The sequence below is a fragment of the Solanum pennellii genome, chromosome 7 (assembly GCF_001406875.1).
Source record: "Solanum pennellii chromosome 7, SPENNV200".
In the NCBI taxonomy this organism is placed as follows: domain Eukaryota; kingdom Viridiplantae; phylum Streptophyta; class Magnoliopsida; order Solanales; family Solanaceae; genus Solanum; species Solanum pennellii.
Window position 1 is genome coordinate 51,067,545 of NC_028643.1, and position 15,163 is coordinate 51,082,707.

Genomic DNA, 15,163 nt, shown 5'->3' on the forward strand with positions numbered 1-15,163 from the left:
TTTTGGGGAAATAATAGATGTTGAATTTTAGAAGTTATTGAATTGTCTTTTATTAATGAGTTTAAGTCTTCCGCATTGCTTTATGTTGATATTAAATTGAAATGTTAAGGTTTAGATTGGTTGGTTCGCTCACATAGGAGGGTAAATGTGGGTGCCAGTCGCGGCTCGGTTTTGGGTCGTGACATCTATAAAAGTCGTTTTATATTTCAAATTTTATTTATTTTTACTAATATCAATTTTTCTTTTCTCTTGTTTTATTTTTTTCTCCTCCTCTCGTTCCATTATTCCTTCGTTCACATATCATTATTCTTGCGATATCTTCTAAAACATTAGTGGTAGTCTGTTGTGATCCTCTTCTACAACAAAACGTCGTTGTCCTCATCATTTTTAATTTATCGTTGATGTCTTCTCAGGTAATATTAAATCAGGGTTTGAAATGCTTACTTGTTTGCCCTGTTTTAGTGGTTTTATCACTTTTTTAGTTGGGTAGTTATTCTTTTTTGAAACATTTTCTGATTTCAAAAAATTACATTTGTAGTTCGTTGGATAGGGTTTAGGGAGGGTTTTGTGATTTGTTTGTTGGTTCATGTGTGACATTGAATCGTATTTGTTGTTTGTGTTGTTGTATATTGTGTTGTGTATTTCAGAAAGCTAAACTTCACTAGTAGCTCATGTGTGACATTCAAATATTTTATTTTTGTGGTTGCAGATACAAATATAATGACTCCTATCAAAATAAAAATTGATACAACTGACACAACAAAGATCCAGAAAAAGGCTAGGACTAAAGTTCCTAGGAAGAAGAATGAAAGTACCACACTTTTAGAAAAACTTGCATCTGAAGCAGTTTCTTCTTCTTAAGTAAAAGCAAAATTTTCTCAAAAAGAATATGAAGAAAGAGAAAAAAAATGATGTTGTTAATGATGGAGAAAGAGCATAAGAAGTTGAGGAGGAAGATAACGAAGAAAATAAAGATATAGTTGAGCAAGAAGAGGGAAAACAAACCAAAGTTGAGGAAGAACAAGGAAAAAATCTAGAAGTAGTTGAGGAAGAAGGAGGAAAAAATAGAGAAGTAGTTGTGCATGAAGAATAAAATGAAAGAAATGAAGTTGAGGATGATGATGTGATTAAAATTATCAATGCATACACTTTTCCTCTGCATCTGCAGGCTAACGCTAATGTTGATAGCAATATTAGGTCAGTCATGAAAACCTTTCAATAACTTCAGGGCTATCCTTAAGAGAAATCAATTGAAGGATTTTTTAGAAATAGTTGTTTCAGTCATTTTCTTAATTTACCCGATGATACAACTTCACGTTTTTAAATGACCACGGTTTATGAACTTTAAAAAAAAGGTTCATTTTTCAAAATCCCGAAAAGGAGGATGATATTTTAATTAACTATTGTGGCATGTCAGTCTTCTTTAGGGTTCAAATTTTATCCTTCTCTTGAGCCCGTCCCTGAATACATTGTAAAAAAAAAACCACATAGAAGAAATAAAAGAGTAAAAAAGAAGAAGCAAGACAACAATCACGGTCAACTGAGGAGCAGGACTTGATGTCCCTAGTTGGAAAAAGCTTCGATAATTCTAACTTAATATATTTGTTGGAAAATGAGGATACACCAAGGATGCACAAGAAGTCATTGTGATTACTATGATTTATATATAATATACTTTTGGCGAAAGATCTCTACAACAATATACTACTTAAATGGGTGAATTTCTGTCAGGATATTGAGGCTTTCAACAACTATCCTTGGGGACATGAGAGCTTTGAATTAACTCTCAAATACTTGTTAAAACCTTTAGGAGCAAAGACCAGTAACATGTTTGACTTTCCATGAACTTTCATGGTAAAGCTAAATGTTCTTAATATTTTTATATTTATATTGAAAAATTCAAGATTGTTATAAATCTATTGAATAAGTGGATAATCCATAAAGTTAGTACATGAACAACCATTCATATTCACTAGGTTACCTGAACCTTTTTGGATAAGAATGTATCTATTTATTATGATACTTAATATGGTGACCTTTGAAGTGATTTCTCACTCTATAAATAGGGTTGTTCATTCACTATTGTAATAGATAGATATGAAATTTACAAATACTTGAATAAGAAGAAAGTCTTCTCTAACATTTTCTCTAACATCTACTTCTCTTGTCTTATTCTTATAATCTTGATTTTACAACACGTTATCAGCACGAGTCTCTGCCAGTTCAAGTAAAGACTTTAAAAGCCTCGGAGGTATGAATTTCTTTTTTTTTTAAAATAATGTCTAATTTTTCTTAACTTGAATTTCTTGCTCTATACATATCGGGAAAAATCTATCTATCATGGGCACTCGATGCAAAAATTCATCTTGATGCGATGGGTCTAACAGACACCATCCAAGAAAATAATCAAGCATCGAATCAAAACTGTGCTAAGGCAATGATATTTCTCCATCATCACCTTGATGAGGGTTTGAAAATGGAATATCTCACTGTTAAGGATCCTCTGGTGTTGTGGAACAATTTAAAAGATAGATATGACCACCTGAAGTTGGTCGTCCTTCCACAGGCACGTTATGACTTGATCCACTTGAGACTTCAAGATTTTAAATCTATCAGTGAGTATAACTCTTCCATGTTTAAAATTATCTCACAATTAAAATTATGTGGAGAAAATATCACTGACCATGATATGCTGGAAAAAACGTTTTCCACTTTCCCTGCCTCGAGTATGCTTCTGCAGCAGCAATACCGAGAAATGGGATTTAAAAAGTATTCCGAATTAATCTCACATCTCCTTGTTGCTGAACAACATAATGATTTACTGATGAAAAACCATGAAAGTCGACCTACTGGTTCTATGTCATTTCCTGAAGTAAATACGGCAAATTTTCACCAATCTAGACGTGAAAAAGGTCGTGGCCCCAGTCGTGGCCGTGGTCGTGGTCGAGGAAGAAATTTCAATCGTGGTGATCGTCTTGCACTAAATAATAACATTCAACACCAGCAGTGTAAAAAGCAGAATGAAAAACATGACGTAGTGCAGAAGAAAAATTCAGACAACAAATGTTATCGATGTGGAGGAAAAGGACATTGGTTACGTACCTGTCGTACGCCAAGGCACCTGGTTGAGTTATATCAAGCTTCCCTGAAGGAGGTGAAAAATAACGCAGAAGCCAACTTTATCACGGAAGATACTGTTGAACCCATGCATCTAGATGTAGCGGATTTCTTTGAGAATCCCGAAGGAAAGATAGATCACCTGATAGGTGATGGGTCTGTGATAACGTAAATATATTTAATTTTCGTTGTTTATATGAACTAGTATGAATATGTTTTTCTAGACTTGTAAATAACTAAAACGTTGTGTAATATTTTTGTTTAGTAATAATATTACAATATTTATTTCTTTTATATCTTTTATCTTGAAGAGTATATGGATACCTCAATGATCAATCATGAAGATATTTGTGTAATTGATAGTGGAACAACGCACACCATATTCAAAGATGAGAAACACTTCTCCTACTTGTTTAGAAGAAAAACAAATGTTAGTACAATTTCTGGTAATTCAAACTTAATAGAAGGCTCCGGAAGAGCTACTATATTTCTGCCTAAGGGGAGAAAACTTGTCATTGAAGATGCTTTGTTCTCTTCTAAATCCCCAAGAAACCTGTTAAGTTTTAAAGGTATTCGCCGAAATGGATATCATGTTGAGACAATAAATGAAATAAATGTTGAATACCTTGGTATTACCAAGATTGTCTCAGACCAGAAATATGTGTTGGAGAAATTATGATCTTTATCTTCTGGCCTGTATTATGCAAAAATAAGTACTATTAAAGCAAACTCTATCGTAAACCAGAAGTTTACTGACTTAAAGACTTTTGTGCTTTGGCATGACCAAATAGGTCATCTTGGATCAATAATGATGAGACGAATCATTGAAAACTCAAATTGACATCCATTAAAGAACATGAAGATTCTTACAAATGATGAGTTTTCATGTGCTGCTTGCTGCCAAGGCAAATTGATTACTAGGCCATCACCAATGAAGGTTAACATTGAATCCCCTCAATTTTTGGAACGAATACATGGGGATATTTGTGGACCTATTCACCAATCTAGTGGGTCGTTTAGATATTTTATGGTCCTAATAGACGCATCTTCAAGATGGTCTCATGTGTGCCTCTTATCATCTCGCAACCTGGCGTTTGCAAAATTATACGATTAAGAGCGCAATTTCCAGATTATCCCATTAAGGCAGTTTGCCTTGATAATGCTGGCGAATTCACATCCCAAGCTTTTGATGCTTATTGCGTATCGGTAGGGATAAAAGTTGAACATTCTGTAGCTCATGTTCCTACTCAAATTGACCTTGCTGAGTCATTTATTAAGCGCTTAGAATTGATAGCAAGACCTCTACTTATGAAAAGTGAGTTGCCTACAACTATTTGGGGTCATGCTATCTTACATGCAACATCACTTGTTCGTCTCAGACCGACTCATTATAATAAATACTCCCCATCACAATTGGTATTTGGCCATGAACCAAATATTGCTCATCTTCAAATTTTTGTATATGCTTTATATGTGCCTGTAGCACCACCTCAGCGCACCAAGATGGACCCTCAAAGAAGGTTAGGCATATATGTTGGGTTTGATTCACCCTCAATAATTCGCTACCTTGAGCCATTGGCGGGAGATTTATTCACTGCAAGATTTGCAGATTGTCGATTTGATGAAACAAATTTTCCGCAATTAGGGGGAGAGGAAAACAAACTTAAAAGTGAAATTGCATAGAAAGTTTCATCATTATCTCATTTTGATCCACGCTCTCCTGTGTGTGAACAAGAGGTCCAGAAGATCATCCATTTGCAAAACATAGCAAATCAAATGCCAGACGCATTTACTGATTCAAAAAGGATAACAAAGTCACATATTCCTGAAGTAAATGTGTCTACCGAATCGACGTCCCAAAAGGACCATCTACAAGTGTCATAGCTTCTGAATCACAAATACGCCTGAAGCGTGGTAGACCATTGGGTTCAAAAGATAAAAATCCTAGAAAAAGAAGTACAAAAAATGACACTACAAAAGAATTTCACGAAGAAATTCAAGATCTGATTAATCCTGATATTCCTGAAGAGATCAGTGAACCCGAGACTGAAGTAAATGAAAAACTCTCAATAAGTTCTACAGGTGATGGGATAAGATTAGATCGATCAAAATCATAGTGGAAAATGTTTTCGCATATGATGTTGCACTTAACATTATGCAAGGAAATGAGGATCTTGAACCTTTATTTGTCGAAGAATGTCAACAAAGACGTGATTGGCCAAAATGGCAAGAAGCAATTCAATCAGAATTAAATTCACTTGCTAAGCGTGAGGTTTTTGGACCAGTAGTCCAAACACCTAGTGATGTTAAACCAATTGGCTATAAATGGGTCTTTGTACGAAAAAGAAATGAGAGATATGAGATTGTAAGATACAAGGCACGCCTTGTTGCACAAGGATTCTCTCAACGACCCGGTGTTGACTATGAAGAAACATATTCACCTGTTATGGATGCAATAACTTTTCGATATCTCATTGATTTAGCTGTATATGAAAATCTTGAAATTCATCTAATGGATGTGGTTACAACTTACCATTACGGTTCACTTGATAATTAAATTTATATGAAAGTTTCGGAAGGACATAAAATGCCTGAAGCATGTAGTTCAACATCTCGGGAAAGTATTCAATCAGATTACAAAAGTCATTATATAGCTTAAAACAATCAGGGCGCATGTGGTATAATCGCCTCAGTGAGTACTTGATAAAACAAGGTTATATAAACGATGTCATTTGTCCTTGTATATTTATTAAGAAAATAACATTGGGGTTTGTTATTCTTGCTGTTTATGTTGATGACATTAATCTCATTGGAACTCCAGAAGAGGTTCAAAAGGCAATTGAATATCTAAAGAAAGAATTTGAGATGAAAGACCTTGGTAAGACAAAAATTTGTCTTGGACTACAAATAGAATATTTAGTAGACGGGGTCTTCATCCATCAATCTACCTATACTGAGAAAATCTTGAAACGATTTTACATGGACAAAGCACATCCATTAAGTACTTTAATGGTTGTCTGATCACTTGAAGTGAGTAAGGATCCATTCCGACCTCAAGAAGAGAATGAGGAACCTCTTGGTCCATAAGTACCTTATCTTAGTGCAATTGGGGCACTTATGTATCTTGCTAATGTTACGAGACCTGACATAGCATTTTCTATTAATTTGTTAGCAAGATATAGTTCTTCCCCTACACAAAGACACTGGAATGGAGTTAAACATATATTGCAATATCTAAGGGGAACTAGTGATATGGGTCTGTTTTATACTAACAAAGATATGCAGATCTTGTTGGTCATGCAGATGCAGGTTATTTATCTGACCCACATAAAGCTCGATCACAAACAGGCTATCTGTTCACATACGGAGGTACTGCTATATCATGACGATCTACAAAGCAGTCTATTGTCGCTACTTCTTCAAATCATGCTGAGATAATATCCATTCATGAAGCTAGTATAGAATGTGTATGGTTAAGATCAGTAATAAATTCTATCAAAGAAAGATGTGGTTTGAAGTGTGACATCAAGATACCCACAATACCCTTTGAAGACAATGCTGCATGCATAACTTAATTAAAAGGAATCTTTATAAAAGGAGATAGAACGAAACATATTTCACCAAAATTATTCTTCACATATGATCTCCAGAAGAATGGTGATATTGATGTGCGACAAATTCGTTCGAGTGATAATCCAGCAGATTTATTTACCAAATCTTTACCGGCCTCAACTCTTGAGAAGATGGTTCACAAAATTGGAATGCGGAAACTTAACCATCTGAATCGTGGTTTTTATCAGGGGGAGTAAAATAAGCACTGTACTCTTTTTTCCTTAGTCTAGGTTTTATCCCACTGGGTTTTCCTAGAAAGGTTTTTAATGAGGCACCAAATAATGCGTATCAAAAGATATGTGTACTCTTTTTCATTCATTAGAATTTTTTCCCACAATTTTTTTTCTATTAAGGTTTTAACGAGGCACAATATCTATGGACATCCAAGGGGGAGTGTTATAAATCTATTGAATAAGTGGATAGTCCATAAAGTTAGTACATGAACAACCATTCATATTCACTAGGTTACATGAACCTTTTTGGATAAGAATGTATCTATTTATTATGATACTTAATATGGTGACCTTTGGAGTGATTTCTCACTTTATAAATAGGGTTGTTCATTCAGTATTGTAATAGATAGATATGAAATTTACATATACTTGAATAAGAAGAAAGTCTTCTCCTACATCTACTTCTCTTGTCTTCTTCTTATAATCTTGATTTTACAACAAAGATTTATTTTGTGATATGTTTTACTTTTTTATAGGCTTAGGCATCTGAAGTCATTCCTCATTTGACCCATCAAGTAATTGCAGAAGAACAAATCTCATCTCCAAGGATATTGAGATAGTTGAGATAAAAAACAAAATCTATCAAAGATGGGCATATTCCAAATGTTTCTAACCCTCTTGCTTACACTCTTATATTACTACAAATGACTCTTAAATTGCTACAGATGATTCATTTGTTGCAACATGTGACATACATGTCCATGTGTGTCAACCTATCACACATCTGTAGCAATATATGACACAAATGTTGCTATAGATTCCCATATATGTCAACCCATCACACGTCTATAGAAACATATGACACATATGTGACAACATATCACCCATCTGTAGCGACATATGACATATCTGTAGCAATATATGGCCCAAATATTCTAACGGATAACTCATTTTTATAATTTTAGGTTGTGCATCCATGGCTTGTCCCAACAAAAAACAAATTGCAAATGTCCTATCTAATTACTCTAGGGTTGGTTGAAACCTTATTTGATCTTGTTGTGGATAAAGTTAAAATGAAATTTGCAAGAGCACCAACCATCAAAAGTGACAAAGTTGTTAATGAATTTGTTGTTTTTGACAGAATTGATGATTGTGCTGATGCTAGTGTTGGTGTTGGACAAGATCAAGGGGCTACCTCTTGCAGAATGTGTGGCTTTCTCTGTGACAAAATGCAAGAAAGAATATGAAAATTCTATCATGTATCATCAAATATTGAGTCAAGATGTCAATAAATTTAAAAACAAGAGGGTGGTCAAGAACATTACATTTTATCAGAGAATGTTCGACATCCATATACTCCACAGGCCAAGAGGAAGAAAAAATCCTTTGCCAAGGCAATACAAATCTAAAGAAGAAGATGTTTGGGAAATTGCCAATAGCTGTAATAGAGGAAGTGAAAGAGTTCAAAAATTTGAATATTTATAAGTGTGTGACTGTAGCATAAAGAACTAAAGTGTTGAGTCTAACGAGTGCAAAGGATATTTAAATACAATACGACATGCATGTTTTTACAGGACAAGATTTTAGGAACATGACAAGCATAAAAGTTTGGTGGGAAGACTGGATAATCCTTTAATTTATAATGCACGTTTGTTTTATCTTTTCAATGACTACTCTTATTTACTCTTTAACATTATTCTTTATTTCAGTATATTGATGAAATCCTTAACCTCATGCATTATATATATACATACATATATATATATATATATATATATATATATATATATGTATGTATGTATGTATGTATGTATATATATATATACTCGGAATACTATGATCCCAATGATAGAATCACCGACATGATATCATTTTCATCATTACAAGTTCGATTTAGTGTTGCATTTGACATCATATCAAAAGTAACAAAAACAAAAAGATCATTCATTAGATATATATTTCAAAGAACCACATTCTTACCTAATCAGTAATGTTCGAAATTAATGATTTAATTGGTTTAAAGATACGGGAAAGTCCCAAAATTTGATTTAACCAAAGGTCAATTAAATTAGTTGCGTGTTAAAACAAAGAATAGAAGAGAGTGATAGATTAAAGACTAATTAAATAAAATAACATCATTACATCTCATGTACTCGAGAGATCTGAGACCACGCGAAGAGAGAGGTCGTATCAGAGAGAGAGAGAGAGAGAGAGAGAGAGAGAGCGCTAAGACCGAACCGGCAAGGAAGAACAAATTAAAAACTCTATTCTTGAAATGAAAATGAAAACCTATATATATATATATATATATATATATATATATATATATATATCCCTTCTAGAAATGAAATAATTGATCGATTGAGCCAGTTTTAGTTTTAGTTTTACAGATTGGGCTTGTCTATGATTGGAACAGTTTTATAAAGTACTTATGTTATATTCATATGTTCCCATATATGTCAGGCCTGCTGCAATTTTGTCAACATTGCATATGTTGGCATAGATGAAACATCAACAAGGGACTAATCGACGAATTGAGCGATTTAGGAACGAAAAAAATATCAAGTTGGACCAAATTTATTACTTTAGACCATAGTTAAGCAATAAAAATATGGTATAACACTTGGAACAACAATTTAAAAGGATGTTATATAACTATCATATGTATTTACTTGGTCATTGTATGATGAACTAGAGAGATGATAGTCTTTCTAAATATAATTGATAGAATCGAATGAAGCTAGTTGTATTGGACCATAATTTATTACTTAGACATGTTGTAGGACAATATATTAGTGTTACATATCGAATTAGGTTACAATTTAATTTAATTAACCCCAAAAGGACCCATTTTATGATATTTATATTTTGCCACATATGTTAGGTCTGTTGCAATTTTGTCAACATAACCTGCATATGTTGGCACATGTGAAACATCAAGAAAGGGCTAATCGACGAATTGAGCAATTTTGGGATGGAAAAATGTGAAGTTGGACCAAATTTTATTACTTTAGACCATAATTAAGCAATAAAAATATGTGTAACACTTGGAACAATGATTTAAAAAGGTGTTATATAACTATCATATAGATTTACTTAGTCATTGTATGATGAACTAGTGAGAGGATAATCTTTCTAAATATAATTCATAGAATCGAATAATGGTAGTTGTATTTGACCATAAATTGTTTCTTAGACATGTTGTATGAATATATATTAGTGGCTATCGAATTAGGTTATAATTTAATTGAATTAACCCCAAAAGACCCATTTTATGATAAACATATGTTGCCACATATGTTAAGTTTGTTGCAATATTTTCAACAGAAGCTGCATATGTTAATACATATGAAACATCAAGAAGGGGATAATCAACGAATTGAACAATTTAGAAATGGAAAAATATCAACTTCAATCAAATTTTATTAATTTAGGAAGTACCCCATAAATTTAACTACTTCATCTAATTCTAAATCATAACAACATAAGTTACAACGATGTGGGGTGAAAGAGAATTGATGAGCAGGTAACAAATTGGTCTTTTTCCAATATTATAAGGTTCCTCTGACAACTTTCCATGTAAATTACATTGGAAATACTGGCCATCTTCTGATCCATGGTATAATCATGTTAGCAATGAAACTTGTGCCTTCTCACATGGATTCACCGCCTTTAAAGATTGAAATTATGGCAAGCACATACTCTACTCCACTGTCGTCACTGTCTGCTGCTCGCTTAAGCATTCCCAATCCCTTAATATTGCTACGCTTCAAACACTTATACTAAAGAAGAAATAACACATTTAAAATGCAAAATATATTGATAAAAACATGAATATCGTACGAAAAACATTTAAATTACCACGTCTTTTATGTATAAGGCTTCTAAATTCCCGATTCGCTACACTTTTCCATGAAAGAAGTGCATCTTCAATAAAATGAAGGCGACCATATAAACACTAGAATGTTGCACAAATTCACCTTCCGCTATATAGAAGGTTCATTAGAGACTTCATTTAGGAGCCTAGAACTGAGAAATCAATTCAAATGGTCAGAAAATCGAATTAAAGAACAAAAATTTATTAATACATATATACCTTAATTCAACCCTCATTAGATCTTTGATGGAGTAGGAAGCAACCCTTGCAATGATAACAATTACTAGTTCCCTCGGAAGGGATTCAATGTAGTTTTTTTTTCTCAGTGTCATTTTTGAAGATTTCTTATTCTTCCTTCCCACCTTGGAGAAAATTATATGAAAAGACCTATGTTTTTTTCTTATTATATATATATAATAATATTTTCCAATGTAATGAATACGATGAGGCACTTCTGAAGAATGTGAAAAGTTGCAAGTACTTAATTTTTTTAAAAAAAGGATAAAAAATGACGACTTGTCATTAATGAAGACGGTTGATGTAATTGAAGGAGTTTTTCCACAGATGAATTTCAAGAATGGTCAAAGTCAGAATAGTTTTAAAAACATATTTTACAAAAAAAATATTCGAAAATAAGTACAAAAGACAAAAGACAACATTTTTCACCATAAATTTATGTACATATGTTGCCACATATTTAATTAATCCATACAGTGGTATGAGACAGAAATTTAACTAGATAATCTAGTTCTAAATCACAATTACACAATTCACAACGAGTATCGTCTTCATCGTCGCTTCCTGATACGCTCAAACTTACTTCTCAAATAAGAAGTAAAGCTGTCGTGTCAAGTAAATAACCCAACTAGTGAGGTTGGGATCGTTCCCACGAGGAAAATAGTCTAGACTTCAACCTGTTATTACTATTGTTTGGTCAATGACTTCCTTGGAAAGTAAAAACAATAAAAGGGGGGATTCTATTTCTAAATGAATGAAAATAACTAACGCAATTGAAAGAGACACTTAACAGCTTTGAATGTTGGATTTTAATCAATTTATCAAAGTAACTAGGGTTTATGTGTTCCCCACAGGTTCATAACTTGATACTTCTAACTATAACAATTCTTTCCTAGTATCTTGCATGCAAAGTGATAAGTTATGTATTTCTAAATCCTTGGTCCGGCATCTAGAAAATCTCACTCCGCACCTTGGTCCGGCTACGTGTGTTGCTTTCCTAACCCTTATCTTTACCTCATATTAAGCATCGTATTCGATATTTGACTAAGTTATTACCTCGTACCAATCAATACTAGCCTATTAGATAGTATACACTAAATCTATGTTAATAATTCTTTTCCTATTATCTACCTCCTTGGTCCGGCAAGTAGCATTAAGGCGAGTTCTAACGTTGATCATCCGTTAAAAAGACTTTTAAGCGAAAGAATTATTAATACATGCAAGACACTTTTCTAGAATTGTTATTTTAGCTAGGGTTTATCTCATTATTTGCCTATGGTTCCCACAACCCTAGTTATGGAGTTTAGTTACTCATAGCCATAAACACAATATTCAAATATATTAAATAAGAATTCATGTACTTACTTCAATGAGAAAGAGTAAAATCCAAAAGTTTGCTTGATTAATCACCACAAATCACCAACAATCAATGGTAATCAAAAGTCTAACACTAATACAAAGAGTCTAATAATATGATGTCAAACCTAACAGAGTCTAACAGTCTAAGAGTCTAACCTCAAAAACGAGGTTTTTCGAACTATTTATAAAAAATAGAAACCTAATTAAACAAGGACTCTATTTGTTGGAAATCTGCCAAAACGCGGCTGGGACGACGGACCTCGCGACGGATCGTCGTGGTCACGACGGACCATCATGGACTCCATCGTCCGATACTTATACAATTTCTTCCGCTGCTCTTCTTTACTACCCTNGGACCTCGCGACGGATTGTCGTGGTCACGACGGACCGTCATGGACTCCGTCGTCCCATACTTATACAATTTCTTCCGCTGCTCTTCTTTACTACCCTCGACGGCAAGTATGACGGACCGTCATAGGCACAACGGTCCGTCGAGGGCCTTCGTTTCAAAACACTTCAACTCTTGGAATATGGGTACTGGGATCACTTCTATGAACTTCATGATGAACCTGAAGGACGGACCGTCATAGACACGACGGACTGTCACAAGCTTCGTAACCCCACACTTGGTAAGACTTCCGCATCTTCTTTCAGCAGCTGCACTACGCTGCCACCTACGGACCGTCACAAGCACGACGGACCGTCATAAGCTCCGTAGGTGGTCTCTTCTGCATTTCTTCGCTCAAAATCTCGGCATTCAGCTTTGGACATATTTCCTGCAAAATAAACAGAAACTTATATAAAAATTAGCACAAAAAGGCTTTTGGATACACTAAACTTAAGGAAAAAGTATTAATAATACCGTGAAACCACGGTATATCACTTCCCCTGGTCCAACCATTCCTGCGGGCGATTTGGTGGGGTTGATGAACAATGCAACAAATGGGTCTTTATCCTTACACATTGGGTTCTGACACCCACATTTGATTGAAAATGTATCGCAAAGAATATTCTCCTTTTCACATGATATCTACGCTATTTAATTGATTGATCTGGTTTCATGGCCCAAATACTTAATATCCATCTACAATATTTTAGATCCAACTAACCATTGTTTTTATATTTATTATAATTCTAGATTTGCTGATTATTCTTATTATTTTAAGAATTGTAGTTCTAATAATAAAATGATAGAGTTACCAAGACTGTCACCACTGAGTTTCCTTCTTTTGTGTTTGATGATGTGGTGAGTAACAATTGAGCAGTGGAGTCTAGAATAGGCAAATTGAGTTATTAAATAGTGAAGAAAATTCAAGAATTCTTGTGAACACTTTCGATGATTTGGAATTTGATGCTTTGAGGATTTGAAATAATGTGGCTATTGTGGGAATTGGGTCTTCAATTCCTTCAATTTTTCTTGAAGCTAATTTTTTTGGAGTCAATATGATAGAGATTATTAAAATATAATAAGTATTTATTTGATTTAATGATTAATGAATTAGTTATTTACATAACATTTGATAGTTTTATGAGATATCAAGTTAATTGATGGAGGAATTTTCGAGGATGTTGAAATGTGGGAGGACAATTTTGTGGGTGACAAGGGAAGGAAGAACGGATGAAAAGCCAAAGAAAAGTCGAGTTTTAAAGATGAACCATAAAACAAGGGGAAAATAGTGAGGGTATACTTTCACATTGAATTTCTGAAACACCCTTCTCTTGATTATTTTCTGACTCATTGTTTGTGGGATTTGACTTTGGAGATATAGCTTTTGGGGTGCCCGTTCTGGTCTGTCCTACCTAGAATGACCAAACATATAATGCAATGCTCGTTGAAGGTGTTTCGAAGAATGGATTCAAAGTTAATGCTGGTGAAGGTTGTATGGCGGAAAGAAATGAGTTTAAGAGGTATAAAAGTCGCGGCGGAATTTGGTGAGGAAGGGGAAAAATTGAGAAAGAATTCCATAAAATTGAGTGATTTGTTTAAGCATGCTATGAAGTAAAATGGTTTATCAAATGTGAATTTCAAGGCTTTCTCTAATGAGATTTTACATGATCATACTGAGTACTAAATCACTCAATAGATCATCTCAATGAAATAGCTAGTACTGAATTGTAGTTTTCATAGAGATTGTTATGTGTTTATGTAAAAGTAGTGAATTTCTTTTGAGCTATTCAAAATGAGATAATCTTATTAGTTTATTTTATTATTTATTATATACATTTACCGTTTATAAGATTCTCAAAAATTACTCACTGGTAATTAGGAATGGTAAATAAGGTAGGGAAAGGAACAATACTGTGTGTCTGAAAGTAAAGTTCTATGATCTGTTATTTATAATATTCTTTTTTTATTTGTTTAAGGCTTATCTCACCAACCCTATTTGTTAGATCTACTAGAACACTTTTGAATTTTGCATGAATTATCAATTTCGCCATGGAATTATTGACAATCTTTAAAACTCCCTTCTACTTGACTAATTGAACTGAAATACACTCCTCTCATGTCATACAGAGAAATGCGTTATTAACGCACATGTACATAAAATTTTCTATTGATATGACATATATATAGGTATATTACATGACATAAAAGGAGTTCTTGAAACATAGTTAGTCAAGTAGATAGTTGTTTTTAGTGCTATCAATAGTTCGGGGATGAAACTAATAATTCTCGCCAAATTCAAGGACGAAACTAAAATTTCCGTCTTTATTTAATATTAAAAATATTATATATAACTTGTTATTTTCTTATTGTATGAAATAAAATACTCACTTTTGTTACATA

The 15,163-nt window shown here is 33.5% G+C and overlaps 1 protein-coding gene and 1 pseudogene across 1 annotated transcript; both read left to right on the forward strand.

Moving 5' to 3' along the window:
* Positions 1-2,374: 2,374 nt before the first annotated feature.
* LOC114078007 lies at positions 2,375-3,289 on the forward strand. The gene has a single exon (XM_027918505.1). It carries the CDS (start codon positions 2,375-2,377, stop codon positions 3,287-3,289), a length of 915 nt encoding a protein of 304 aa, XP_027774306.1.
* Positions 3,290-7,975: 4,686 nt separating this feature from the next.
* On the forward strand, positions 7,976-14,447 carry LOC114078008 (annotated as a pseudogene).
* Positions 14,448-15,163: the final 716 nt, after the last annotated feature.

Excerpts from the sequence above, each read along its gene's own strand:
- LOC114078007 (XM_027918505.1), top strand. The coding sequence starts at position 2,375 with ATGGGTCTAACAGACACCATCCAAGAAAATAATCAAGCATCGAATCAA.